Genomic DNA, 23,842 nt, shown 5'->3' with positions numbered 1-23,842 from the left:
GGCAACTATTATTTCTCAGGTTATTTATGTTTAAGCATGGAACGCGCGAGCGAGAGAAGGTAGCGAAGAGAGCTGACAGGTAAAACTTTGCAGGGATAAAAAAGTTTAATTGCCAAGCATCATTAAGCCTAGCATCGCGTTCCGTGCGCGGAGTTAAAAAATCTTCCTTTTAGAAAATCTCCGTCGTGGCTTAAGGAAGCTCTTCTGCCGGGTGTGTGAGTGATGTTCGACGTTGCACACGCAAAAGAGAGTGGCGGATTCCTCATCAGTTCCATTGTTTTCGAAAATACTCGTGTTCAACCAACGAGCGCGATAGCTGGTCGCGTCATATTTTTTCCGTATCGCTCTCTCTCTCTCTCTCTCTCTCTCTCTCCGTCTTCTTTTCATTTTCACGTACACACGCCCACACCCCCCTCGCGAGACTCCGATTCTGGAAGGTCGGAGCAAAATGTTGCCTCTCTCGCGCAGCATTTTCAACGAATTCTCGCAGCTTATTCTTGTTAGAAGAGCGATGGCAATGACGAGTAATGTAATAAACTCCAGTAACAAGTTTTAACTCCGACTGATAATTTATTGACGGTAGCCATTCACACGCTGCCACCTTACGTCGTTAATGGATAATAATTGATGCATCCAAGCTCGATATTCTCCGGCAAGTACCAATTAGGTCCTGCGCTTGTTGTAAATCAAAATTAAATTTGTTCGTTTAATAATCCGCGATGCTTAATCATTGTCGTAAATAATGAACCAGCTCGAATACCGGATTACAGTTTCATTATTGATGCACCAAATTAACCCTTTTCGGTACTCTAATTCCGCCCAGCGTATATAATGATTAGCCTAATGTTTAGCGATTGAGATTATACATATACATCCGAGAGATAATTGTAACGAGTATTCGTATCCAGAGGGATTACGGCTAAAAGTGAATCCGGACAAAAAGCGTAATAATGTCTGGAAACGCTGTGTGGCTGACTATAATTGAACAGAGGTTGAGATAAACGAGCCCTGGCTCCGCTACTTCAAGTTACAATGGCCTTTCACTGGCTGGATTGGTGAATTGAAGCCTCGCAGTATTCAGCGCGGAGATACGATATGATCGAATCCTTGCTGCACATTAACGTTTGCACATGCTTCTACAATTTCGAGCCGTATAGAATATGCTGTAGGACACGGATAGATAATTCCATCTGCCGCGCGTATCTGAATATATATATATATATATATATATATATATTTTGTTGAAATAATGCTACAAACGTGGAACAGATTGAGTTTCCACATGCAGATTCTCATTTAACAAAAAGCCATGTGTAGATGGAATTATCCTGGAAAAACCATGTATCGTCCATTGTGCAAAAATGTTGTATTGTAAACTGCTCTGAACGGACTGTGCGGTAAATGGAACATCTCATTTCATTAGAAATGAACCATTCTTCCTCTTTCCTGATTTTTTCCCACTAGGCACGGTGTGCAAACAATGGTAAAAAAACTTTGCATTTTCATAAATCGCCCTCTAACGTGACTTCGTCAAAAACTATATGGTTATTCTCATTAGTTATTTATGGACAAATACTGCAATTTTCGTCTATGGTATAATGCGTAATTATAGAATGCTTCTTATCGTTATACTGGGATTAATTTCTGTCTCTTTATTTATACCTATTCTATATAAATGACAATCTCAATTTTCACTCGAGAGCACGATAATCGAGAAAATTTTTTTTGTCAAATTATCAATCGAGAAGATAAGATATTGACTGCAATAAGCGCAGATAGCAGCTTCTGTATATTATTTAGAAAGCAATGCTTTCAGCGCATTGATCGTTCCTCGCACCTCGGATCCACAAAGATATCTGCAGCGTTTTTTTCATTCCGCTATAGCATCCGCTCGACAGAGAGGATGTTGAAGAATCACGCGATGTTTTCCGCTTATTTTTCCACGCAATTTCGAACGGCTGCATGGCTAGTTTGAATTGCTGGAGCGCAAAATGTACTTACTTTAAGAGGAAGCTTTATTAAAATATTTTTGAATCCTAATAGAATTTTCTTTCCTACTGTAAATTGGATCGACGAATTCTATTAGCATTTCAAGAAGCGACCGGCGTTACGTTCATTACAAAGAGATCCAATGCTATATAGTGAGGCTCAATCTATGCATTACCTTTTCTGAAGAATCGATTATGCAGGAAGGCTTAAAATTATACGATTTTAACTATACATATATATATATATACCAGGCGCAATTTTATCCTCCTTTTCATTCGCCAGCAGCAAACGCTCCAAACGAGAATTGTTACCTCGTTAATTGCCTCCTTAATTACGCCAGTATGGAAATAGCGTCGATAACGACTGTGGTTGCGAAAGAGCTTCCGTGTTTTAACGCTAGGATATCCGAGAGGGAGACACTGGACAGCAGCTGACCATGTTATATAGTAGGAAACTGTTTTATGAATTTAAAGGGGGAAAAGAGAATCTGACAAAAATAGGCGCTATTTTTAAAAATAAGTACTTTACTATATCGTTGATATTATATTTGCATAATCGATTCACTATATGTACAACCGTGTAACTTAAATCTTTAAAACATATCAATACACGTCATGTTGTTAACAATTAATTCTCGTTACAAGTAACAACAGGCTTTCTGTAGAAGCTTTTTGTTTAAAAAGTAGAAGAAACGCAGGATTATCACAATATTTTTAACTCGTAAAGAAATGCATTAGCTAAGAAAGGCCATTTTGGTTGGGGCGAACAACTGACGCGCGTTCATTAGTTATCCGTTGATCTGAGCGCTAATGCCAGCACTTGTTGCATTTGTATTCTAACGTCGAGTTTCTTGTCTTCGGGTATTTGCCTAACGATGGGTAACAGGGATAGTAAAAACATTTTATCGTAGTCCTCCTCGTCCGCATTAGCGCGCTGGCTGCTGTGCGACGACATGTAGTCGTGGAACTCGCTATCGAAAGATGTGTAAGGAGTTTCGTAATACTGTTTCTGATAATTTGAGCAAACTTTGATAGAACCACCGGCCTGAATGTATTCCGCGGAAGAAATGGCCTGAGGTCCGAGATCCAACGGTACGTCGTATTCCTCGATTACGGGATTATCCATTTCCCCGTCGCTCTCTTCCGACTTGCAGTGGTTCGCTAACGCACTGCTTACATGCCTAAACAGATAGAGTCCAAGGTCATTCGGTTTACTATCTAACAGTTAGCGTAATAACAATGTCTATTACCTTTTATAATCCACCGTTGGCATAAGGAACATGAGCTTATCAAAATACATATACTTTTTCCTCCTTTTACCTTCGCCACCCGATTTTTGCGATTTCTGTAACTTTATCTCCTTTATGAAGTAATCTCTGATGTTCCGCCATTTTCCTCGAAGGTTTCTTTCTACGAAAAGGAGAGACGGAGAGATGTAGAGAGCATGTCTTAGGTATTTTCTTATTTTTTACAGAAAGAACGTGTGAAATGCAATCGTGACGAGGGAAGGTGGGATGAAACTCTAGAGTTACCGATCTCTCTCTCTCTCTCTCGAGTTACAGTACGGGAGAGAAGCGCGGAGGCGATCGCAGCGCCTCCGTGCGGTAGTGGGGAGGAAGCGTTAGTGGTGAGTGAGCGCGCGGAGGAATCCGGATCGATCGATCGTGTGCGTGGAGAAGAAGAGGGAGAGAGACACTGGAGAGAGAGAGAGAGAGAGAGAGAGCGAGGGAATAGAATGGAGTCTCGTCGCGTAATACCTTGCAAGTTTCTGTCTTCGTCCGTCAAACGCGTCCAATTCGGTACCATAACCTGGCACACCTCGGCCCATGCGGCCATCTTGGCATTTCGGTCGCTGTACTCGCTGCGGGTTACATCGTAGATTGCTGAACGTTTCTGGATCTCCTCGATGAATTTCTCCGTATCGAACATCCTCCCAATACCAAATACTCCAAATACTCTCCCTCTTCCCTTTCTGGAGCAACGGATTCTCCACGGCTGCTCCGTCCGAACCTTCGAGCCCTGCGAGACGCCAACCTACAAGAATAAAATCAAGGAGAATAACAATCGAAAGCTTTCCAATAGTTTGCATGCAAATTCACGCCTCGTTCGAGACTGTCTTTTTGTGCTAAGAATTATTCATTGGATAGCGAGTAGAATTGTCGTCCTACGATGCTTCTCGTGGTCGAAATGGCGAGGTTAGAGGGTTCGGGATGGTGCAGGTGGAAAGATGTGAAAGAGTAGTAAAATAATGGCACCTTTTTGGGGTCGCAAAAGAGCGTTTTACTGGAACGTTATCGAGCGGCAGCTTGCGTGTTACTGCGGATAAACCGTTGCAGAGCTCGGGAGGAAGGCGCCAGTCTGTATACTACGGTTGCGGTTGCGGCGCGGAATCCAACCCGACCTCTGCGACGTTGCCAGATCGGTATATGCGGAACGCACACGTACGTATGTACACGTGTCTTTCACATCTGCCAGCAATGCCGCTTATCCAGTAAACGCCGCATTTCCGTCTTGACAACAGCTATTGCTGGCCCGAATATTCTATCTGGAGCAAAAATCTACAAAGCATCTCGTCCTATTAAATACTGTATCAATTAAGAATACAAAATTTTCTCCTCCATTAGAGTAAATATCATTCATTGCCAAAGTATATTGCAGAAATTTGCGGAAATTTGCTGCCGATCGAACAACTACAATTTTTATATTACAAAAAATCAATTGTAATGAAAGTTGCTGCCTAGTGACAGAAATTATTTTACACGCGCAGCAACTTTGCGTTTTCCCCGCGTCGTTATCGACCGTAGCGAAGTTCTGACAATCGCAGCGGAATCGACGTCACTTATTTCTTTCGCAACCCACGCAGCGCAAAGCCACGCCACGCCATTCCACGCCGAACTTGCGATTCACCGCCAGGATACTGGCTTGGCACGTGCAAAGTTAATCGATATCCAGCCTGGCGCGTTATTCAATTATATCTCTGATCTTATACTGTCCAAAGTATATTATCCTCCAAACCGAGTTATCCAATTTGATCCATCTCCTATAAACTTTGGTCCTATCCTCCATCTTCAATTTTTAATCCGTAGCTCGGTTTGTCTTATCGATCAATTATCTCCAACGTCGATATCCCTGGATAATTCAAATTTCTCCATTTGGACCCTTGATACCTATAGCTTCTATCTAATCAGCTCAACTCGTCTCTGTCCCGAACACGCCAATAGGCCATTATAGCTCATTATTGTTGATTAATAATTACAGTCCGGACGGAGTAAATTATTTTTAGAGAGCGTTGAATGGCATGTGAAACACGATCCAGGAATTATCGTTCGTCCAGAGCGAATAATCGACGTCTCTGCTCAGATAGAATAACTACATGAAAGTAATGTGTGGCTGCAGGAGCTTTAATAGCTATTGCAAATGTGTAGTTAATTGTAACACAATCGTATTGGGAGGCAGTGCCGATTGGACGAAATGCCGGCCACGGGTTCCCACCGTCCAATCACGAAACTCCATTTGTATCGTACGATGAACAGCACTGATGTATCTTGGTATTGTATAGGGCGAACAATTAACCAGGAGAATGAAAAGCCCTGTAAACCGATTCAATTAAGTTTTCATTCAACTCCTCTCTGTTTTTTAAATCGCTGCTCGATGTCCGCCGCCGATCAATTAGAAAATAAACGGAGAGGAGTGTCTTTTCGCGCGTTAAAATTGCTCGAAAGAAGTGTATACAGAAAGGAAAGGGAGTGGGCGAGGAGTGGGAAACAGCGGCAAAAGAAAAATTGCCCGAGGCCCAGTTGGGCTTATTGAAAATAATCATATACCAGTTGAAACGGAAGTTCGCGTGATCCCGAAACCCCCAATTGAGTGGTGAACGATAAATTGATCAGACTGAAGGGTCAGAAAAACGCGCGAGGAAAAAAAACTACATGGTAGCTACAAGTATAGAAAGAAGGAGACGCCGAACGATCGGAAGAGCGTGGAGAGTGCGAGAGCCCTGCGCGGCAGCTGCAGATTCGCGGTGCGGAAAGGGGGTCGCGCTGATTTGGTGGAGAGGGAATTCCTCAGGACCGTATTCAAATTTTCTCGAACCCTGGTGGATTCCGAGAAGCCCCACCCATCGCTCGACAAATTCGTTGAAACTTCGTCGATGCTCGATAACCAATCGTATTATCGAGCCAACTCTCCTAGTTTGATTCATTCGTGACAAAAAACTAAAAAAAAGAGAAGATTTTCCAAAGAACTCGAATTCCTCGGATTTTTCACATCCCTGAAGTCGAATAGAGAAGATGCCGGTTTGCGAAAGGTCGCGTGGTGAATCGAGGAAGAGTTTGCGTGTGTGAGTGGGTGTGTGTGAAAGAGGGGGAGCGGGGCGAATAGGGGAGCACGAGGGAGAGAGAGAGAGAGACTGGTTATACAGACTCGCTTGATCCTAGTCCCAACCCAACTCCCAGTCAGTTTTTGTATCTTCGGTGTACCGTGGTGTGTCTCCGGTCTCGCCTGATCCAGACGATCCAGTTTGCTTTCGGCGCGAACCAAAGGAACATCGACCGACTTCATCTTCAGACCGCCGCCTCGTGCCTTCTTCTAGTCCTCCACCCACAGGAGCTTCTCTCTCTCTCTCTCTCTCTCTCTCTCTCTCTCTCTCTCTTTCTCTCTCCTTTATCCTTTGATACTTCATCGATTGAAATGGCCGAGTACCTTGGAAAAAAGTACAAACTTTTCAGCAGCGACAACTTCGATGAGTTCATGAAAGCTCTTGGTATGTCATTTTTATTTCACTCGATTCATTCGCGTTCTTGCTTCAATTTCATATCTCGCGCGAGCTTCTTCGACTCTGTTTTTTCTCTCTTAAATCAGATGTCAATCAAATGCCCAATTTAATTAGATAATTTAATGCCCTGGTCGAGCGAAGCCAATCAAGTTCCACGATAGAATTAAGTCAGGTTAATCGAGTATTCGGATCGAATTAACCGCTTCGATCAAGTGGGTTCGTTCCATTGTCAAAACTCCAAGAGAGATTTGATATATATCGCTATATATATATATACGCATATATTGATCTTCTCTCGTAGACCCACTTGCTCCACGAGGGAGCCAGCCCCCGGCCGTACACTTTTGCACTGTTTTAGCCATTTCGTGTCTCGCCATTATCCAATTCGCATCTCCGGCAAACGAAGAGCTCGTTCTATGAATCACATCCGTTAAGCTTACCGTTCATTTCACGCCTCGCGTGCCTCTTTCAACGAGTCTCACGACGAGTCAATTTGTACTCGACCATTAATCCTAATGAACCGGCGATTATGAATTTTTCCTGCCGTTCCAATGGTAATACAATAGAAATCTTCAGGGTCCAAAGTTTAGCATCGCACTTGCAGCGTTCGGACCAAGTTTTCAAAAGCGTTAATGGAACATAAAACCGTCCCGATGTTGACAAATAGGATGAATTTGTGTCACCTAGAGTATCGGCTTCTCGTAATTGATACAGCTCGATTATTATTGACTGTAGTGTGTTTACTATGTCGTATCGAAGTCTCCGAACGTCTAGCTACTTAAAGTCGTACAATGAGAAGATAATAATTCACAGATTCGTCGAACGCTTCAAGCTTTCAGCTTTATTTACGAAGTTTGATGAGACAATTGTTTACTCGAGTCTCATCAGATTCTTGCAACCTTGTAGCCCATAGGTTTTACGAGAAAAGAATATTGATGAAACGAAAGTTTTAACGTTCTTCGTGTTGAGGGTATGCCTAGGATAATCAATTTTAATATATCAAACAATATTCCCTTCTTCGTACAACGACCTGACCTCAGGCCTAATTCCCGCATCTGTAAGAGACAGTCCAACTGTAGTCCAATTTAGTACTTGAATTAATTTACCGAGCGACATTAATAAATCGCAATTGCCCGTCGAATAATAACTGCACTAGTGTGTTACATACATTGTAATAAGAAACGAGGCCTTCCCAATATTATAATACAATTTTCATCTCTCGTAAACCACGAGATAAGATACATAATTAACGCTTTTTATCATTTCGTGTTTTCTCTTTCGGAAAAAAAAACCAAATGTTCAGCGACTATTACCGATTGATAACATATCGCAATCTCTTTTTCGATCAATTGGTATATCAAGTTATTAATATCTCGGATGATAGCAGAGAGTTGCAATGAAATCTAGATAACGTTTTTTCCCCGTATTCTCCAACTGATCAATATTACGATTTTTATTTGCTATCATCATGCACAGAAAAGAAAAGAAAGAAAAATCAATCAATCGTTCGATAAGAATATTATTTTAAGGGATTCTTGAAGATGGCCTTTTGACAATGTTTTATGTTCATAAAAATTGATTAGTGAAATTCTGTCAAACGTGCTCTATATATATATATATATATATATATACCGCGTGTACTCATTAACGCTCAGCGAGAGAGACGCGAAACTGTGATGTAACCTCGAAGAAAAATATACTGCCTCGTTAAAGTTATTCAATATAAAGTCAAATATTTATCTGCTACAAAACAAAATTTCGTGCGAAATTTTTCTGGAATATACACGTACAATATGCTCGGATAATAAATACTGGTATCTTCGCGGGTCAAACTTCAAAGTTTATATCTTTTCGAAATGTAATCGAGGAGCATTCTCATGATAAACGATAAGGAAAGACTGCCGTGTAATTCTCATATATATCGCGAGCGTAGCGGCAGCTCTCCTTCAGTCTCAATCGTAGAGTTGACGGTGAAACATCGGCGTACGTATCGACTAGTGATAAAAACATGACTGCCTTCCTGGGAAAACGTTACAAGCTCCTAAACAGCGAGAATTTCGATGAATACATGAAAGCTTTAGGTGAGCTCTCCTAGAACCATTATTGTTTCTTCCTGGTATTCGAACCTACACCGCGGTACAAACATTGGCAATTTCTCTTATCGCATGGCAAACACGAAACCGGTTTCTCTCGCCTCGTTCCTTCAATTGGCAGATATTATTGTTAAACAATATTTATTATATATAGCGAACCATGTTACGCGCGCAACTATTCGTTATTGAAAAATTCCTCGTCTTATATCGGCGAGTCACGTTGTATTTATATAAAAAGAAAAAAAGAACTGACCTTTGATTAAGCATATCGAATCCTCCTCCGAGAGTTTAAATCAAACAATTTTTTGCTCTTTGTTCGCCGGCAATTTACCACGTATATCCAAGTTGGAATATCGACGAAGGAAAATACTGCATATTATGACACGATCGAGGGGATAAGAGAAAAATAGTATTTTGTGATGTGCGCACGTCTCTCTGACGCAAATGTATGGGAATAATACATGATTGGACGGGGCGGAAAAGTCGGTAAACCGGATACGCATCGAGACTTTAGAAATATTGACTTTTTCATGGGTGTTTTGCAGGTGTCGGCTTGGTGACGCGTAAGATGGGCAGTACCGTCAGCCCCGTGGTTGAATTGACCGAGAGCGACGGTACCTACACTTTGAAAACGTCCAGCACCTTCAAGAACTCCGAGATCAAGTTCAAGCTGGGCGAGGAATTCGACGAGGAGACACCGGACGGTAGAAAAGTCAAGAGCGTCTGCACTCTGGAAGGCAACAAACTCGTTCAGGTGCAAAAGGGAGAAAAAGAGACGACCATCGAGAGAGAATTTACTCCTACAGAAATGAAAGCGGTTAGTATATAGTATTGCTGCTGAATATCTTGTACGGATCCTCTTTGTGGGAACGCTGCAGCATTTTTTTAACCCTCCAATGGATTTTCATCGATCGACGATCGGACGAATAATTCAGTAGCTCCCCGCGGTCGTTCTAAGAAATATACAACTTAATAAATTTTCATGCGTGCGCCGAAGCATTATATAATACACTCCTCGACTCTTGACCTTTCGCTGAATTTTTCAATTTTAATGAATGCTCTCTGAAGCAGCGAATTAAAATCATTGTAGTGTAGCATTGAGGGCTTATTACTGAATAGAAGGTGCACGATAGTTCTCGTGACGGACAGTAACTTAAATATGAATCTAATAGGGCTAAAGAGATTAGTCAAAAGCTCCGCCAATTAAACCAACTTCTCTAATTCCTTCATCAGCTAACCGGGTTAGTTTGATCAAGAGGATAACAATAAGCTAAATTTCAATTGAATGATAATATCTATTGAAACTATAGTTGGTATGAAAAGTAATATAATTCCATGTTAATTACAGATCATGAAGGTCGATGACGTTGTCTGCACGAGGGTCTACAAAGTCCAGGACTCTTAGTCATGTTCGGCTTGCTGAAATCGCGCTGCGGATGTGTCCACGGATCGTTTCTGAAAATTAATATGCTGTGTACGATTGTTCTTTGCGTATTTCACGTCAAAGACTTTTCTTAATTCGATCTGAAGTGTTATGTTTTTGTAATTTCATAGTGAAACACTATGAAGAATCATGCATCGATGTAAAATAAAATTTGATATGATTCTTTTACTACTTCTCCTTCCTCATTTATTTTATTATCGTTATAAATATTGGACAATAGTATCATTTTAGAGACTTATAGTCTAATCTGTCTACATAGTCGTCAAAGTTGACGCATCTGAAACCGAGTAGAGAAAGTTATTATTTTCTAAGTGAGAAACCACAACTACTTCCTATTTACGTAGGTTGGAAGCAAAGTAATCGAAAATCACCTATTCTTAGAAAGACTTTGTTTGCTAATGGAAATATACTCATAGCTGCCTCATTAACGTCCAAATTAAATACAATATACATTCTGCAAGCCAACTCACCATATATAATGTTTAAATCAACAAGAAAAATACAGGTTAAACTATATCAGTAGTTGTGCGCAAATAAGGTAGATAAAGCGATAATACTATCTTAAATTTATATTAATATCCTTCTTATCTTATTTAAAAACTGTAAGGATTGGAAAAATTAGCTATATCTTTTTTGATAACAAAACCAATAGCACAGCTTGTACACTTACGTGAAGAAATACCTTATGTTATAGTTACAGAAGTAACTAAAATTAATTAACATATATTAATGACGTGTTAAAGGCAAGTCGTAAATGACATTTATGATATTTTTAAATTATTGAACGTTTGCAAATTAAAATACATGTCTATAATGATTAAAAAAAGTTTAATGTGATATATACATGTTTGAAAACGACCTGCATAAGCAACATTGGAATTTAACGTGTATTTGGAGTAAGGACGAAAAAATAAATGCCTAAGTCCAAAAAGATAAAAAATTATAGATGCGATTTTTATTTTTAACACAGCACAATGGTACCTAAAAATCTTACAGCTACAAATATATCGTACAGAGAGTAATTTTGTAGCATTCGTTTGCAAAGCTATTGTAAAATATATTTTTTAAACAAATTATAAGGATTTCATAGTAATTCGTCAGAAATATTATTACTATGCGTTACTTAATATTTTATAAGTCCCGCGCTTTGGATATTTTGCGCACCGCCTTATATATAATTGTAGCCAACTGACGACCACTGAAATACTGATATCATCCCAGGGCTGTAAGAATAAGAATTGAAATAACCCACTATTGATGAACTTAGCAAACTTTTTAAATCAACGATGAAATTGCAAATTTGGAAAAAAAAGTGCACGACATTGATTGCGTTATAGTTATTAATAGAATTAAAGATAAATTATGATGATATTTTGATAAGGGTATGATGAAGCCAAGTGATGATTATGCTAAATGTGATTGTATGTAGCAGGAGATACGGAGGTATACAGACGTCTCTGGAAAGTTGCACATGGCACACACAAGCTGGTTGCACACGCTGCTGGATTCGCGCGGTACCAATGAATTTGGTAGTAGGGGGCCATTGATAAATACGAGTTTTCTCTACAGCGTTTACAAGTTAATCACTCATTGTTCTTCTGAAATCAACTGCTCTTTCAAAAACTAGAGGAAAAAACTCAACGAGTCATAATGGCAAACCTAAAGAGCGACAATCGCAAAGGTAAGATTTAATATTTAATTTAATATCCCTAAAGGCCTGGATCGAATATTAGTATAATAAATATAACAATAAAAGTACAAGTGCATTTTGCATTAAACAAATTTCAATTTTGATTATATTCTTATTGCAGTTAAATTGTGTCATTTAAAAGATAGAATTTTTATTTTAAAATAAAAGGAGTAATTAAATTTTTATTTCAGACTGCCAGGAATGCTGCTGTTCGACCGGAAGCTGCAAATGTAATATCGTCTGTGCAGGTATCTTTTTGTTATTTTTGCTGATGTATCTTTATATACTAAATCTTTATATTGTATGTTTATGTTATAAACTTCGTATGTTTTAGATGATTGCAAACACGAACATGCCGATGACTGTGCCTGCGTTTGTGCCTGCAACCGCAAATGCAAGTCTGCGGAAGATGGATTTGTCTGCAAATGTAAATTGGAGTCAGGAAAACAATGCGTCTGTAAATGCGATTCAGGGGATTGCACCTGTAACTGTAATAAATCTGGAGGCGATTGTGCATGCGGCCCCGAAACTGGAATTGGTTGTACTTGCAAAGCCAAATTAAAAGACGATTGCGCCTGTCAATGCAAATTGAAAGGAAATTCCACTTGTAAATGCAAGTCCGGCAATGATGTCTGCAAATGCGAGTTAAAAGTTAATTGTATTTGTAAATGTGAATCAGGTAGTTGCACTTGTCAATGCAAGCCAATAGGAAATTGCACTTGTAAATGCAAGTCCGGGAATGATGTCTGCAGATGCGAGTTAAAAGTTAACTGTATTTGTAAATGCGAATCAGGTAGTTGCACTTGTCAATGCAAGTCTGGGGATAATGTCTGCAAATGCGAGTTAAAAGTTAATTGTATCTGTAAATGTAATTTAGGTAGTTGCACTTGTCAATGCAAGTCAAGAGACAATTGTTCTTTTACATGTAAGTCAGCAGGAAATTGCATTCGTAAATGCAAGTAAGGAGAAGAATGCATCTGTACATCGAAATGTATAAAATGTAATTCCTACTGTAGTTGCAAGTCTGGAGGCGATTGTACATGTAAATTCAAGTTAGATGGAAGTTGCACTTGCAAATGCAAGGCTGGAGGTATTTGTAGAAGCAGCAATAAATGCTGTTGCTAAATGTAACTGTCATGAAAACAAACCCAACACTACTTGTAAAAGGTTATTAACTGAAAAGCTGTAAAGTCTTCTCTTGATCAACAGTTTCAAAAATTTCAGTAATTTCGTAGTAAGTCATTTTATATAAAATGTATTGGTGGTAAAATAAATGTGAATGAAAGATTATAAAACTTAATTTTTATTTTTTGTTTTGTTTTATAAAAATATGACAAATTAATGTACATGCATAAAATTCTAGTCATCACAGTCTACCACCGGGGACATCTGAAAAAACAAAGCGGATTATATTTATTATCGGTATATTGCGGGAAATTGATTTGTGTGTGGATCAGTTATAGTGTTGTATAGACTTTTTACTGAGGAGGCACAGGACAAAGTTAACAGAACCACGTACAATCAATTTCTCGCTATTTAATAGGTACTGGTTGAATGAAATCTCAAAACTGCTTACATAGTATTCTATGTAGCATGTATGCCCATCATCAGTTTTGACCATATGCTGGAAGCAAAGTAATCCACAATCATCCGTTCTTAGAGAGACTTTGTTCGCGAATGAAAGCGCCTTCATAGCTGGTTTAATGTGGGCTAATCTATACTTTGATTTTGCCATATTTTTACATTGAAAAGTTTCAACTAAATCACCATCATGTGGCAAATCAACATGACAGATACTGGCTATACCGTCAGTCGTAATTCGAAAATATGGAGGATCAGGTGACAGTAATATCTAAAATTTGTCAGGAATATTGTATACATCTTCCATAATTTAATGTTAAAGCAAATTACTGAAGCTCTCAATTACCTCGATTAACTCACTGGTAGGATCTAGCTCAGTTAAAATATCCTTTAATAATTCTGTTTGCACTACAACTTTATTTGATACATTTTCAGGCTCCAAATGAAAATCTAAAAGTTCATTTGGTTCTTGGGTTTTTAAAGAACAGTCTGTTATAACTCCGTCTTCCTCTATAAGAATAGTAACAGGGTGACCCGCTCCCTAATACAAAGAGGTTTTCTTTTATTACTAAATTATATATAATATGTGCAATAACATACTTTGTAATATAACTGTAAAGCAACTGAGCTATCTGACAGGTGTATGCTGCTCCAAAACATACATAAACATTCCACGAGAACATTTAAATTTATTTTAAAAATGATATCTTCCAATAAAGTAAACTCTTCAAAGATATACGTAGGTAAGTAAGCACTAGCTTGCATACATTTGGCATCTTCCACTGTTACTTTTAGTCCATTTTCTGTCCCAAAACAAGTTGCGCTCTATGAACACAACATTATAATTAAAGAGTATGTCTGTTTAATTAGTAAGTGGAAATATGACTACCTCTTTAAAATTCACAGCTTTCAGTAACAACACAACAGTTTTAAGGTTTCCTAATTTAGCAACTAATTTGTAATTCTCATAATCAGGAGTCATGATTTATTAGAAAACAAATATTGCAACAAGTCTTGAAACTGTTGGTGTGTAACCTCTTTATACTCCAATTTAGATTTATCCAATGAAGCCAACCAAACCGCTAAGACATGCTTGCAGGTAAAAGATGTTCGTTTATTCAACACTTGGCTCCTAAAATTAATATATATTGTCAAAAAATATTTCTATAAGAAATAAGTTATTCATAAAAAATTTATTATACCTAAAAGCCTGACAATTGCAGAAGTTTATATTAGGAAAAATAGTGTAAGTTTCTCCTGAAAATCCTTTAACTTGAAGCAGCCATCTAGCATCAGTTCTTTCCTTTGAAATTCCGATACTGGTTGAATTTGATGTGATTATACCAGTTATTCGATTTTGTTCGTAAAGTTCTAATCCACGTTCGAAAGTTTCTCCAAATAGATTATACAAGTTTAAGAGTGTTTTATCTGAAACTAGATTCAAAAAATTTTAATTTTAGTGTTATCGAAAGTTTAACTTAAGAAAGATTTATACTAACGCCTTTTATCCTTCTCAAATTCCCCGGTTATTTCTTGTAACGCGTGATCTACAAAGACCGCGTATTCTCTATGGTACAGGTTAGGGAGCAATTTATCATCAATTTCAGTTTCAGTAGTACTAACATCCATTACAGAAAACTCGTAAGTTTATTTTTCCTAAAATATGTAAAAAAATGTAATATTTCTAAGTTAAAATAAGTTCTAACTACTCCAAATACGGTAAATAAGTAGACACTAAATAGTGCAAGGCCTGCAAGTGCATACAAATAAGATTGAAATTTGAAACCACTAGCGCTTAAACTGTTTAAAGGTTTGGCATCACTACATACATACTAATGGCTGAAAAACCCCCTGTAGATTTCTAGGGGAATTTGGTGGTGTATGTATTACAGTGTATGTATGTACAGTATGTTTACCGAAAACATGCCGAAAACTTTAAATTGGCAGTATTGCCAATATGTAATATACATTTTGTTCCGTTTTGTTGGGAAAGCTGCCAGACTGTATTTTAAATTTAGAAACGTTACGCTTTACTGGGCCAGTTTTACTGTTCTATCTACATTTTGTGTATTAAATATATTGTTTATATATATAAATAAGTCATAATGAATCGTCATCGGAGACGAGGAAATAACTTTACTGATTCTTTAGAAAGCTTTAGTAAGTATAGTTTTAGGTTAACCTTTGTTGATATGTATAAGGCATCGGTATAAATCATCATTTTTGACATTATAGATTGGTAAATTAATACAACTGAATGTAATTAATAAATAATCAGTAATTCATTATTTTCAGATCAATATTCAATATTTAATCGATCACTTTCGGAGGACAGCTTGAATTACAGTTCAGTCTACGATAAAAATCATTGCTCAAATAATACAAAAGCCATTGAAAAGGTTGTAAGAAGAAATAGCTTGCATAGTATTGATTCAAGTATCATAGCTGGTAGTACTATAAAAAATTTGATAGATCATGATACTCCTATTTCTTCTCATATAGAAATGCAGAAAAAGAAATCAATGCCTCTTTTTAAATCTATCAGATTTCCTTTACAAGAAAAGAATTATGTTTGTGATAATGATATTTTAAACAACTCATTTTTTAATACTAATTATAAATCCATAGAAGATATTAAAGATAGTTCTTTAGATAACCAAGAAAACATTGCATCTGCAAGTGAAAAGAATAATGAAAGGATAAAACCACTTATTAAATCTGATTTGAAAGCATTTATACCAACCGATAGATTATTAAATATTAAAAAAAGATTAGCCACACAGATAGAAGATTTAAGCAAAAATGCAAATCATAGTATTGGGAATAAAAATAAGCAAAGCTGGCTGTTAAATGCCTTGTCATTTATAGATGTAGATCAGTCTATTCCAGAGGAAGATAAAACACCTGTAAAAATTATGAAACGGGCATCAGAATTGTACTCTGAGTCTCCAAAAACCTTTACGGAGAGGCTTTTAACTATTTTAGAAGAATCTGTCAATGGAGAAGATTCAGAAATAAGTGCTTCTGGCTCTGGAGTAAATTTGAGTAGATTAACAAGCGAGCTGAAAAGGATGTGGAAGTGCATAGAAGATGAATCTATGCCAGAAATGGCACCATCATTATGTGGGGATAGCATGATGACATCTTTCTGTTCCCCAGTAAATAATAGGCGCTACTCAATGAGTAAGCCCAAGACCATCTACCGCAAGACACCATTAAATATTTTTAAACGGAGAATGTCATTGAATGAAACCTCTAATAATACATTTGAATATTGGGAGTCTCATTGTAAAAACTTGTTTCCCAATGAAAATAAAGGTTCCCCTTGTCTGCATAAAAGTGCCTCAAGTCCAGATATAGCAAATATGGAAAACATACGAAAAACGTCAGATATGCAGATGGCATTACTAAATTCTGATATAGACATATTGAGTAGTACTGATAATAACAAGTTACCATATAATGCTATGAATTCTCCAATATGTACAAATAATAAGTCAAAATGCACTTCAAGTCCACTGTTAGAGCAGGAATTAGAAGGTAAACTCAAGAAATGTAAAATTCAACTTTTTACAGATCCAATAATAAAAAAGTCTATATTAACTACTGCTTGTAGTACACCTTCAAATAATGATCTTCCATATGAGAAAAAATCAAGTATTACAAATTCTTATATATCTGATAAGGCAGATCAGTATGAACAGACATTCCTTCATGCACTAGCTGAAAAGAGGCAGAGATGCTTGGATACTGCAAAATTAATGCTCGAAATTAACTCTGAATCCTGTACGCCAATAATTAAAAAATTGATGACGAATTCTCCGGAATATTCTTCACGCAAAGAATCTGATAGTAATAAACAGTTCATAAAAACATTAGTATCATGTGGCGAATATCGTAATTTTCTATTAGAAACAAGAAAATCGTACATTAGTACTCCGCAAATACAGAAAGAAATTAATGAAGCAATTGATACAGCAGCTAAAAAACGATCATCAACAAGAAAGAAGCCAAACGAATCAAAGAAATTTGTCGGTGGTACTTTAACTGCTACACGTTGCACTTCAAATCGTTTAACGCCAGGTAGCAATTGTCGATTAAAGGGTATTGTTGGGAACAGTGAATTAAAAGTATCACCGGCAAAACCAAGAGCTAGATTATTCGTAACCCCAGACAAGAATAAACCACAACCGACTTACCGGAACAGACCTACGACCTACTTCAAAGATATTAACACTGAAAAAAAAAAATTATTCGATGATAAATGTCCATATAACAGAGGCATCTTTAGAATTAATTATGATAACGTAAAGTCACCGGTAGCTATGTATATACAAGGAAAACAGGTAAATTTAAAAGGATAATGTGTAAATAAGCTTTAAAGTATTTACATGTGTATAGTTAAAATAATTTAAACTTTCAGAAAATTACACCCAGCCCTGGAGGTCGATGAGTTTGAATGGGTTGATGATAATATAGAATACGTCCATTATTTATATAAGCACATTATTGAATTCATTGTATTTTTTATACTTGAATGTATATTTTACTGTTAATAATTTTGATATTTTTATAAGAGATAAATCATTCGAAATATTTAAATAAACTTGGTCTAATGCAATAATTTTTACGTGTCGCTTTTATCAAACCTTATTGAGTTTGACTAAAAAGTTCTCTTGCCCGTGAAGGAATTCCGTCACGTTATAAAAAGTTAAGGACGGAAACGTTTTTACTTAACAATTAGATTTATATATTTTAAGGAAGGAGAATTCTGGTCTATTTACTTAAACAGCCTTGAGTTATATTTTAATAATTAAGGAAATCCTGAAAGCATGTGCGTCTTCTAATTATACGTGACAGTGAATTATTTGTAATAATGATTACTTGGAATTCTTTTCGATTTACGCGAAATGTGTTTACAAAATCATCATGAAACATTGTTTCCTCGAGACTATTCCAGAATACGCGCGCTTTAGTCTATACTGCGCACCTCTTGAGAGGCCTTTCGATAGTAGTTCAGGGCCGTGACAAAAGAAACTGAGATAATTCCTTATTTAAGAAATTGATAAATTTGTGAAAGTGGTAGCAAAGTGATGGGGACTCTAGTGTGAATACGAATCACGTTGCTTGAGATTTAGAAGTATTTTCGCAGTTTTACGAACACGTTTCAGGAAGATCACTGAGAGAATAACGAAATAAAGTAGGACATTAGTTTAAACAGTGCTGAAGAACGTGAAGAACGAACGAGATATTACATGGCCGTCCCTGAAGAGTTGCGCATGGCACACAAGCTGGTTGCACACGCTGCCGGGTTCGCGCGGTACCAATGAATTTCGTAGTGGGGGGCGATCGATAAATACGAATGCACTGCACACCGTTGGCAAGTAGCTCCCCGGCGTTCTTCCGATCTTAATATTTTCTTGAAGACTTTGAAGAAAAAACTCGACCAATCAAAATGCCAAACCCAGGCTGCGAAAAATGTAAAGGTAAGAGACGTCGTGATATTATTCGTAGATTATCAATTAATTCACTCATTCGGCTCTCTTAAAATATTAACTAAATCTGGTTGGGTAATCAGAGAGTTTTCTTATTAATTGCCTTAATTAAATTTGTCATCGAAGGCTAATATTGTTATCACAATCGTAAAATATACTCTATAGTAAACGATAAGTAAACTCGGTATTTTTTTCAATATTCTTTAAAAAGTTGGATATTGATTTTTGCTTCGTTTAAAAGTCGATAAAATGTTGATACAGCTCGGTGAAACGTTTTCATTCATGATACTGCAAGCTGTAAAATGTTTATGATTTTTAAAGAAAATATTATCACGCGAGTATCGAACGCGATTGTTTAACCGTCGGTTTTTCCATGAAAATTATGGATTGGAAAGTAGCTGCTTTGTTTTTTGTTTAACTTGGGGAGAACTACAATGCTCTCATTCTAGCGGTGAACTTGCATTTCGCACAGCTACATACATTCGCGACTCGTACTATTTTAATGAGAAGAGTAATTTCATTCTGTATATACAACCGCGAGGCGTAAATCATTTTATCAGATTTATTATCAATTTCCACTGGCAATGAGTATTCTTCTTTGTGTAATAATTTAATATGTGAGAAAGGAGAGAAGAATTAATAATAAATGTCAATAAATAATAATTTCAGACTGCAAGGACTGCTGCTGCTCCACCGGAGACTGCAAATGCGATTCCGGCTGTGCAGGTAATTAAGCCATGGAATTTGTGCTTTTTACAATTTGCACCGCTACCGCAATTGACAGTAATCGAGGTTTTCCACGAAGAATATATTTCTTATTAGATAGGAGCACGAGAGAGAGAATATTTTTAGTAATTATTGTAAGACCTTGTTAATATCGGTCAATGGCCAGATAACAGTGAATGGCGTCGTAGCGGATGTAACGATAGCTTTCTCCAGCGGTATATAAATTATCCCAATTGATTTATCCTCCAAAATTGTACTCACTCGTATTGTTTCTGTTATAGGTGACTGCAAATGCAAATGTGCCAGTGCCTGCAAATGCAAAGCCGGTGGTGAATGCGTCTGCAAAGATAATTGTGGCTGCTAATGATTAATTATCATGAGATCGAGATGAACGTCGTACCTATATATATATATATATGCTGTTCGAAAAAGTCCATTTTATCTATTTACGATTGTACTGCTTTGAGAATCTGTATTATTAGTTATATGTTTCAAAATTAAGCTTTTATTGTTAGTTAAATATTTAATGTTGTTGCACACAAAAATATAATAAATCTTTAAAAATTTATTCTTTAGTTTCCCACTGATTCTAGATTAGAGAATATTGATTGTAGTTTTACAATCTTTCCTTCAGATATCCGAGTTATACATATAGATAAAGAATATTCCGATATCTTCGATTGGTAATATTTGCTTTTATCAGAGAGAGAGAGAGAGAGAGCCCACGCTAGATAAGAGAGTTGGGAATCTTTTCTCTCTCTGCCTTGCCCCACAGTTTCATCGATCCATTCTCCCCTGGCTTTCCGTGGGCAAGTCAGAAATCTTTTCTCTTCACGCTAGATGGTGCTGTTTCTTCTTCGACGACTCGAATGTTTAAAAATAACATTTTCTTGTTCGTACTAATATTAGTAAGAAATGTAGCTGATAATTAACACTGTTTACAGTTGTCAATTTGCACAAAACACTAATTACCTATAAACATCTAGAAAACACTAATATACATGTATATATATATATATATATATACAGGAAAGAAGGATAAATCCTGTTTCTGACCGGAAATAGAATCCTCGTGAAGTGAATTTCTATGTACATTAAATTTCAAGCAAAGTACACTTGGATCGCTAATGTTTACGTAGACCTTGTTGTACTTGTGCGGCTGCGTGGTACAGAGGGAATGATTTAGTTTGCTAGTTCCGAACGAGGTTTACTCACGCTTACGTTTTCCTAGCGATGACTAATCGTTAGCCAAACTCTTTCGACAAAATTGCCGCAAGTTGCAATACTATACGCGAGAGAAACAATTGCGCAGGATCGTCGCAACGATCGTACAAAATAAAAATCATTCCAAATGAATCACTCATCGTGGCATTAATACCGCAATAATTAATATTAATTGCTGAGAAAATTGTCTCTATTACGATTCTCTCGGGGACGTTTGAACAATTGATTAATTGTTTCAATTTGCCTTATCTCAAATTATTACAAGCCGCCATTGTTGTAAATGGTGACGTAGCTGGTGCGTGCTATCGAAGCTGATATAAATGGTTCGTTATTTATATCGGAGTGTCGATAAACATTTTTCTAGAATAATAATCTAGAAGACGTATATATATATGTAATTAAACGTATGTCAGAGGTTTCTCGAGAGGAGCCTTCAGTCATTATTATTCGGACTGTGAATTCACGTATTACACGTCGGCGTCGGTCGTTCGTGTAAAGGCAGTGCGCGGCGACTCAAATTGGCGGCGTTCCTTTAATTGATAACCCGATTAATTATGCATTCGGACTTTGAGCAGGTCACCGCGGGTTCAAACAGGGGTGGCAAGTCGGCCGTGGAATGCGGCATGCAAAGTGCAGCTTGCGTGCCGTTGACTCAGGGCTAACGTGGCTTTCGTTAAAAGCGCTTAAATTTATAATAGTCCTTTATCGGCAGGCAGCCATCGAGAGCTACGACAAAATTTAAGCACCGCAAAATCCAACGGAAGAATTCCCGTGGCCGCACAGATTTTATTTGCGGATCGTCAGTCTCGATAACGAAACTTTATGGTCGTTTCGTTAAAATGATTTTTCGCCATATTTCTTCCGTCGCACACTCGAATCGATGCATGGGAAACGAGAAATCGCGTGAAATCGCTGCGTAGATTATTGTAGCTTCTTTCGAGTAGGACAATTTTTATATCGCACTAAGGGGGAGGGGGGGGGGGGGAGGGGAGTATGTGTATCGTGATTAGACGATATACTACATGGATATTATACGGTATACTCTGTGACAAATTGATTCGTGGATATAATTCGGGTACGCGGTGTAGCACGGGAAATTAGGCAGAGAAAGTACGAAGCGAAATTAGCTGAAATTCCCACTAATCAATTTAGCACGGTGCACTAAGACCAGTGTTCCATTATTATTGACGGTAATGAAATTCTATAAATTCTGTTAAGCATAGATTTATGATAGTTGCAGCTTACTTCCGGTAATAATGGAACCCGGCCTATAATGCTATACGTTGAGCAAGAGATGCGCAATCGTGCTTTATGTGGTTTTTCGCGAGAAATTGTGTTCCAGTGGAGAGGTTGGTTAAAGAAAAAGGAGGGAAAAAGCGGAAGCAGGAGAAGAAGTAAATTCGTAAGAAAATCGACGAGCGACTGGGGAACGGCTAACGGAAAAAGCACGCGGCCGTTAACGACACCCTGCGCGGCTTTAAAAAGTGATATTTCCATCATTGTTAGCCTTTACGATACGCCGAGTGGCGGCTCGTATTGTTCACTTAAAAGAAAATGTATACCGTTGGCTTGAATACGTAATGCTTTCTTACACGGAGACACGTGCATTAGCTGCTTATGTTTCTTTCCTCGCCGCGAGGGTCTTAAAAAGCCATTACTAGCCGTTTTAACAGTATACCGTAGACCTCCCTGAAGAATATACAAGCGTACACCGTCCAAAAGAAATCTCGAAATCTGCGCGCTTATTTGCGAAAGCCTCGAATATTGTATGAGTGAAATTTCAAAGGAACATCGTAGTTTTTAGATAAATAATGTCATAAGTGTTGAAAATGAAATTTATACAATGCAAGCAATGATAGATATATTACGAATAGAAAACTGGCTGGAGATGATTTGTGCAGGGAATAAGTCTTCATCTTGAAGTATACGTTGTAATAAGAAGAGTGAAGCACTCGATACGCCTCGAAGCACAGCGAGGTTTGGATGCAAGAAAATATTGAGATCTTGTCAATTATAGGAGGTGTCAATTTTTCGTGAAATTTTTTCGAGATTCTTGTTGATGTTTATATTTGATGGAACTTAGCATGTGAAAAAATTGGCTTCAAGTATTTTACAGTTATGTGCAGGGACAAACGAATTTTTATATTTTAGCTGTAAGCCGTTATAAGTGCTTTAATTTATATAAATAATGAACAATTCGAACGTTCTGTGTGTATTTTTTTGGGAGAAAGCAATAAAGTTTGTTTAAGTTAAATGGTAACCTTAAGATTTTACCAACAATACTAAAATACTGCAAAGAATGCTTGAATACAAGGTTTAACACTTGATATTCAAAGTTATTGGCACTTGGAACATTTGATAAATTTGTTCATATAAAAAATAAGAAAATTTTAAGATAAACTGATTTACAGGAGCATGTGCTGCATCGTGGCCACAAAGTTGCGTATATAAATCGCAAGTCTGACGTCTTATATAAATGGTCAGCAGCATTTCGTAGGAGTTGCAGAAGAAAGAAATGGCGAATGTGTTGAAGCTCGGAGGTGAGATCGTTAGCGCCAAGGGTGAGACTTTACATTGTTGTTTGAAGTGGGCTATAAGTGTTAGTTTATTGTTACCCGCTACCCGCTGGGCAGGTTGCCTTTAAATATTTCAACTGGCCATTAGCCTCGAAAACTTGACTCTAAAGGATCATGTATATATATACATACTCGAAAAGATGATGCGTTTCGTTGCATTATTCCGGAATCGTTTAATTCGTACAAGCAGATCATCAAATAAATGATTGAGAAATCTACCAATAACTGAGCTATATGAACGGGCTCATGAT

At 37.4% G+C, this 23,842-nt stretch overlaps 6 protein-coding genes and 1 long non-coding RNA gene across 11 annotated transcripts; 4 read left to right on the top strand and 3 right to left on the bottom strand.

Moving 5' to 3' along the window:
• Window positions 1–2,517: 2,517 nt before the first annotated feature.
• Window positions 2,518–6,316, bottom strand: LOC136777810 (uncharacterized). 2 transcript variants are annotated; one of them, XM_066734402.1, is made up of 4 exons: window positions 4,244–6,316; window positions 3,746–4,022; window positions 3,239–3,398; window positions 2,518–3,169 (listed from the first exon to the last, which is right to left on the bottom strand). In XM_066734402.1, the coding sequence occupies exons 2-4, from the start codon at window positions 3,915–3,917 to the stop codon at window positions 2,773–2,775; spliced, it is 729 nt and encodes a 242-aa protein (XP_066590499.1). In that variant the 5' UTR covers window positions 3,918–4,022; window positions 4,244–6,316; the 3' UTR covers window positions 2,518–2,772. The 2 variants fall into 2 exon arrangements, with proteins under 2 accessions (XP_066590499.1, XP_066590505.1); XM_066734408.1 differs by lacking the exon at window positions 4,244–6,316 and having other exon boundaries at window positions 3,746–4,228.
• Window positions 6,317–6,516: 200 nt separating this feature from the next.
• Window positions 6,517–10,470, top strand: fabp (fatty acid binding protein). 2 transcript variants are annotated; one of them, XM_066734430.1, is made up of 3 exons: window positions 6,517–6,750; window positions 9,401–9,672; window positions 10,204–10,470. In XM_066734430.1, the coding sequence occupies exons 1-3, from the start codon at window positions 6,678–6,680 to the stop codon at window positions 10,258–10,260; spliced, it is 402 nt and encodes a 133-aa protein (XP_066590527.1). In that variant the 5' UTR covers window positions 6,517–6,677; the 3' UTR covers window positions 10,261–10,470. The 2 variants fall into 2 exon arrangements, with proteins under 2 accessions (XP_066590527.1, XP_066590523.1); XM_066734426.1 differs by lacking the exon at window positions 6,517–6,750 and adding an exon at window positions 8,688–8,843.
• A 76-nt stretch (window positions 10,471–10,546) lies between these two features.
• LOC136777821 (cadmium metallothionein-like) lies at window positions 10,547–13,224 on the top strand. 2 transcript variants are annotated; one of them, XM_066734419.1, is made up of 5 exons: window positions 10,547–10,639; window positions 11,729–11,980; window positions 12,181–12,237; window positions 12,324–12,668; window positions 12,867–13,224. In XM_066734419.1, the coding sequence occupies exons 2-5, from the start codon at window positions 11,950–11,952 to the stop codon at window positions 12,950–12,952; spliced, it is 519 nt and encodes a 172-aa protein (XP_066590516.1). In that variant the 5' UTR covers window positions 10,547–10,639; window positions 11,729–11,949; the 3' UTR covers window positions 12,953–13,224. The 2 variants fall into 2 exon arrangements, with proteins under 2 accessions (XP_066590516.1, XP_066590512.1); XM_066734415.1 differs by having other exon boundaries at window positions 12,324–13,224.
• Window positions 13,225–13,271: 47 nt separating this feature from the next.
• On the bottom strand, window positions 13,272–14,599 carry Rad1 (Radiation insensitive 1). Its single transcript, XM_066729899.1, has 5 exons — window positions 14,460–14,599; window positions 14,171–14,395; window positions 13,917–14,111; window positions 13,566–13,841; window positions 13,272–13,378 (listed from the first exon to the last, which is right to left on the bottom strand). Exons 1-5 carry the CDS (start codon window positions 14,550–14,552, stop codon window positions 13,349–13,351), a joined length of 819 nt encoding a protein of 272 aa, XP_066585996.1. The 5' UTR covers window positions 14,553–14,599; the 3' UTR covers window positions 13,272–13,348.
• LOC136779828 (zinc finger SWIM domain-containing protein 7-like) lies at window positions 14,549–15,375 on the bottom strand. Its single transcript, XM_066737697.1, has 3 exons — window positions 15,070–15,375; window positions 14,773–15,004; window positions 14,549–14,702 (listed from the first exon to the last, which is right to left on the bottom strand). Exons 1-3 carry the CDS (start codon window positions 15,197–15,199, stop codon window positions 14,549–14,551), a joined length of 516 nt encoding a protein of 171 aa, XP_066593794.1. The 5' UTR covers window positions 15,200–15,375.
• On the top strand, window positions 15,129–18,189 carry LOC136775267 (uncharacterized). 2 transcript variants are annotated; one of them, XM_066729885.1, is made up of 3 exons: window positions 15,129–15,211; window positions 15,866–17,916; window positions 17,994–18,189. In XM_066729885.1, exons 2-3 carry the CDS (start codon window positions 16,075–16,077, stop codon window positions 18,021–18,023), a joined length of 1,872 nt encoding a protein of 623 aa, XP_066585982.1. In that variant the 5' UTR covers window positions 15,129–15,211; window positions 15,866–16,074; the 3' UTR covers window positions 18,024–18,189. The 2 variants fall into 2 exon arrangements, with proteins under 2 accessions (XP_066585982.1, XP_066585972.1); XM_066729875.1 differs by lacking the exon at window positions 15,129–15,211 and adding an exon at window positions 15,589–15,730.
• Window positions 18,190–18,905: 716 nt separating this feature from the next.
• LOC136779834 (uncharacterized) lies at window positions 18,906–20,359 on the top strand. Its single transcript, XR_010823681.1, has 3 exons — window positions 18,906–19,056; window positions 19,735–19,791; window positions 20,073–20,359. It is a non-coding gene; the product is annotated as an uncharacterized lncRNA (long non-coding RNA).
• The last annotated feature ends 3,483 nt before the right edge of the window (window positions 20,360–23,842 follow it).

The sequence above is a fragment of the Prorops nasuta genome, unplaced genomic scaffold, assembly GCF_024137725.1.
Source record: "Prorops nasuta isolate Cenicafe-Biocafe unplaced genomic scaffold, Cenicafe_Pnas_1.2 PNAS00002, whole genome shotgun sequence".
Taxonomy (NCBI): domain Eukaryota; kingdom Metazoa; phylum Arthropoda; class Insecta; order Hymenoptera; family Bethylidae; genus Prorops; species Prorops nasuta.
This window is presented reverse-complemented; position numbering and strand designations above follow the sequence as displayed.

Bases quoted from the DNA above. Each gene is read 5' to 3' on its own strand.
- Rad1 (XM_066729899.1), bottom strand. From the start codon at position 14,552: ATGACTCCTGATTATGAGAATTACAAATTAGTTGCTAAATTAGGAAAC. The intron at 14,112-14,170 runs GTATGTTATTGC...TCTTTGTATTAG, and splicing joins CTTTACAGTTATATTACAAA to GGAGCGGGTCACCCTGTTAC. The intron at 13,379-13,565 runs GTAAGCAGTTTT...TTGTTTTTTCAG, and splicing joins CATGCTACATAGAATACTAT to ATGTCCCCGGTGGTAGACTG.
- LOC136777810 (XM_066734402.1), bottom strand. From the start codon at position 3,917: ATGTTCGATACGGAGAAATTCATCGAGGAGATCCAGAAACGTTCAGCA. The intron at 3,399-3,745 runs GTATTACGCGAC...TCCTTTTCGTAG, and splicing joins CGAAGACAGAAACTTGCAAG to AAAGAAACCTTCGAGGAAAA. The intron at 3,170-3,238 runs GTAATAGACATT...CTATCTGTTTAG, and splicing joins CCAACGGTGGATTATAAAAG to GCATGTAAGCAGTGCGTTAG.
- LOC136779828 (XM_066737697.1), bottom strand. From the start codon at position 15,199: ATGGATGTTAGTACTACTGAAACTGAAATTGATGATAAATTGCTCCCT. The intron at 15,005-15,069 runs GTTAGTATAAAT...TTTTGAATCTAG, and splicing joins ATTTGAGAAGGATAAAAGGC to TTTCAGATAAAACACTCTTA. The intron at 14,703-14,772 runs GTATAATAAATT...TATTAATTTTAG, and splicing joins TGCAATTGTCAGGCTTTTAG to GAGCCAAGTGTTGAATAAAC.
- LOC136775267 (XM_066729875.1), top strand. From the start codon at position 15,676: ATGAATCGTCATCGGAGACGAGGAAATAACTTTACTGATTCTTTAGAA. The intron at 15,731-15,865 runs GTAAGTATAGTT...CATTATTTTCAG, and splicing joins TGATTCTTTAGAAAGCTTTA to ATCAATATTCAATATTTAAT. The intron at 17,917-17,993 runs GTAAATTTAAAA...TTAAACTTTCAG, and splicing joins TGTATATACAAGGAAAACAG to AAAATTACACCCAGCCCTGG.
- LOC136777821 (XM_066734415.1), top strand. From the start codon at position 11,950: ATGGCAAACCTAAAGAGCGACAATCGCAAAG. The intron at 11,981-12,180 runs GTAAGATTTAAT...TTTTTATTTCAG, and splicing joins AAAGAGCGACAATCGCAAAG to ACTGCCAGGAATGCTGCTGT. The intron at 12,238-12,323 runs GTATCTTTTTGT...CGTATGTTTTAG, and splicing joins ATGTAATATCGTCTGTGCAG to ATGATTGCAAACACGAACAT.
- fabp (XM_066734430.1), top strand. From the start codon at position 6,678: ATGGCCGAGTACCTTGGAAAAAAGTACAAACTTTTCAGCAGCGACAAC. The intron at 6,751-9,400 runs GTATGTCATTTT...GGTGTTTTGCAG, and splicing joins TGAGTTCATGAAAGCTCTTG to GTGTCGGCTTGGTGACGCGT. The intron at 9,673-10,203 runs GTTAGTATATAG...TGTTAATTACAG, and splicing joins CTCCTACAGAAATGAAAGCG to ATCATGAAGGTCGATGACGT.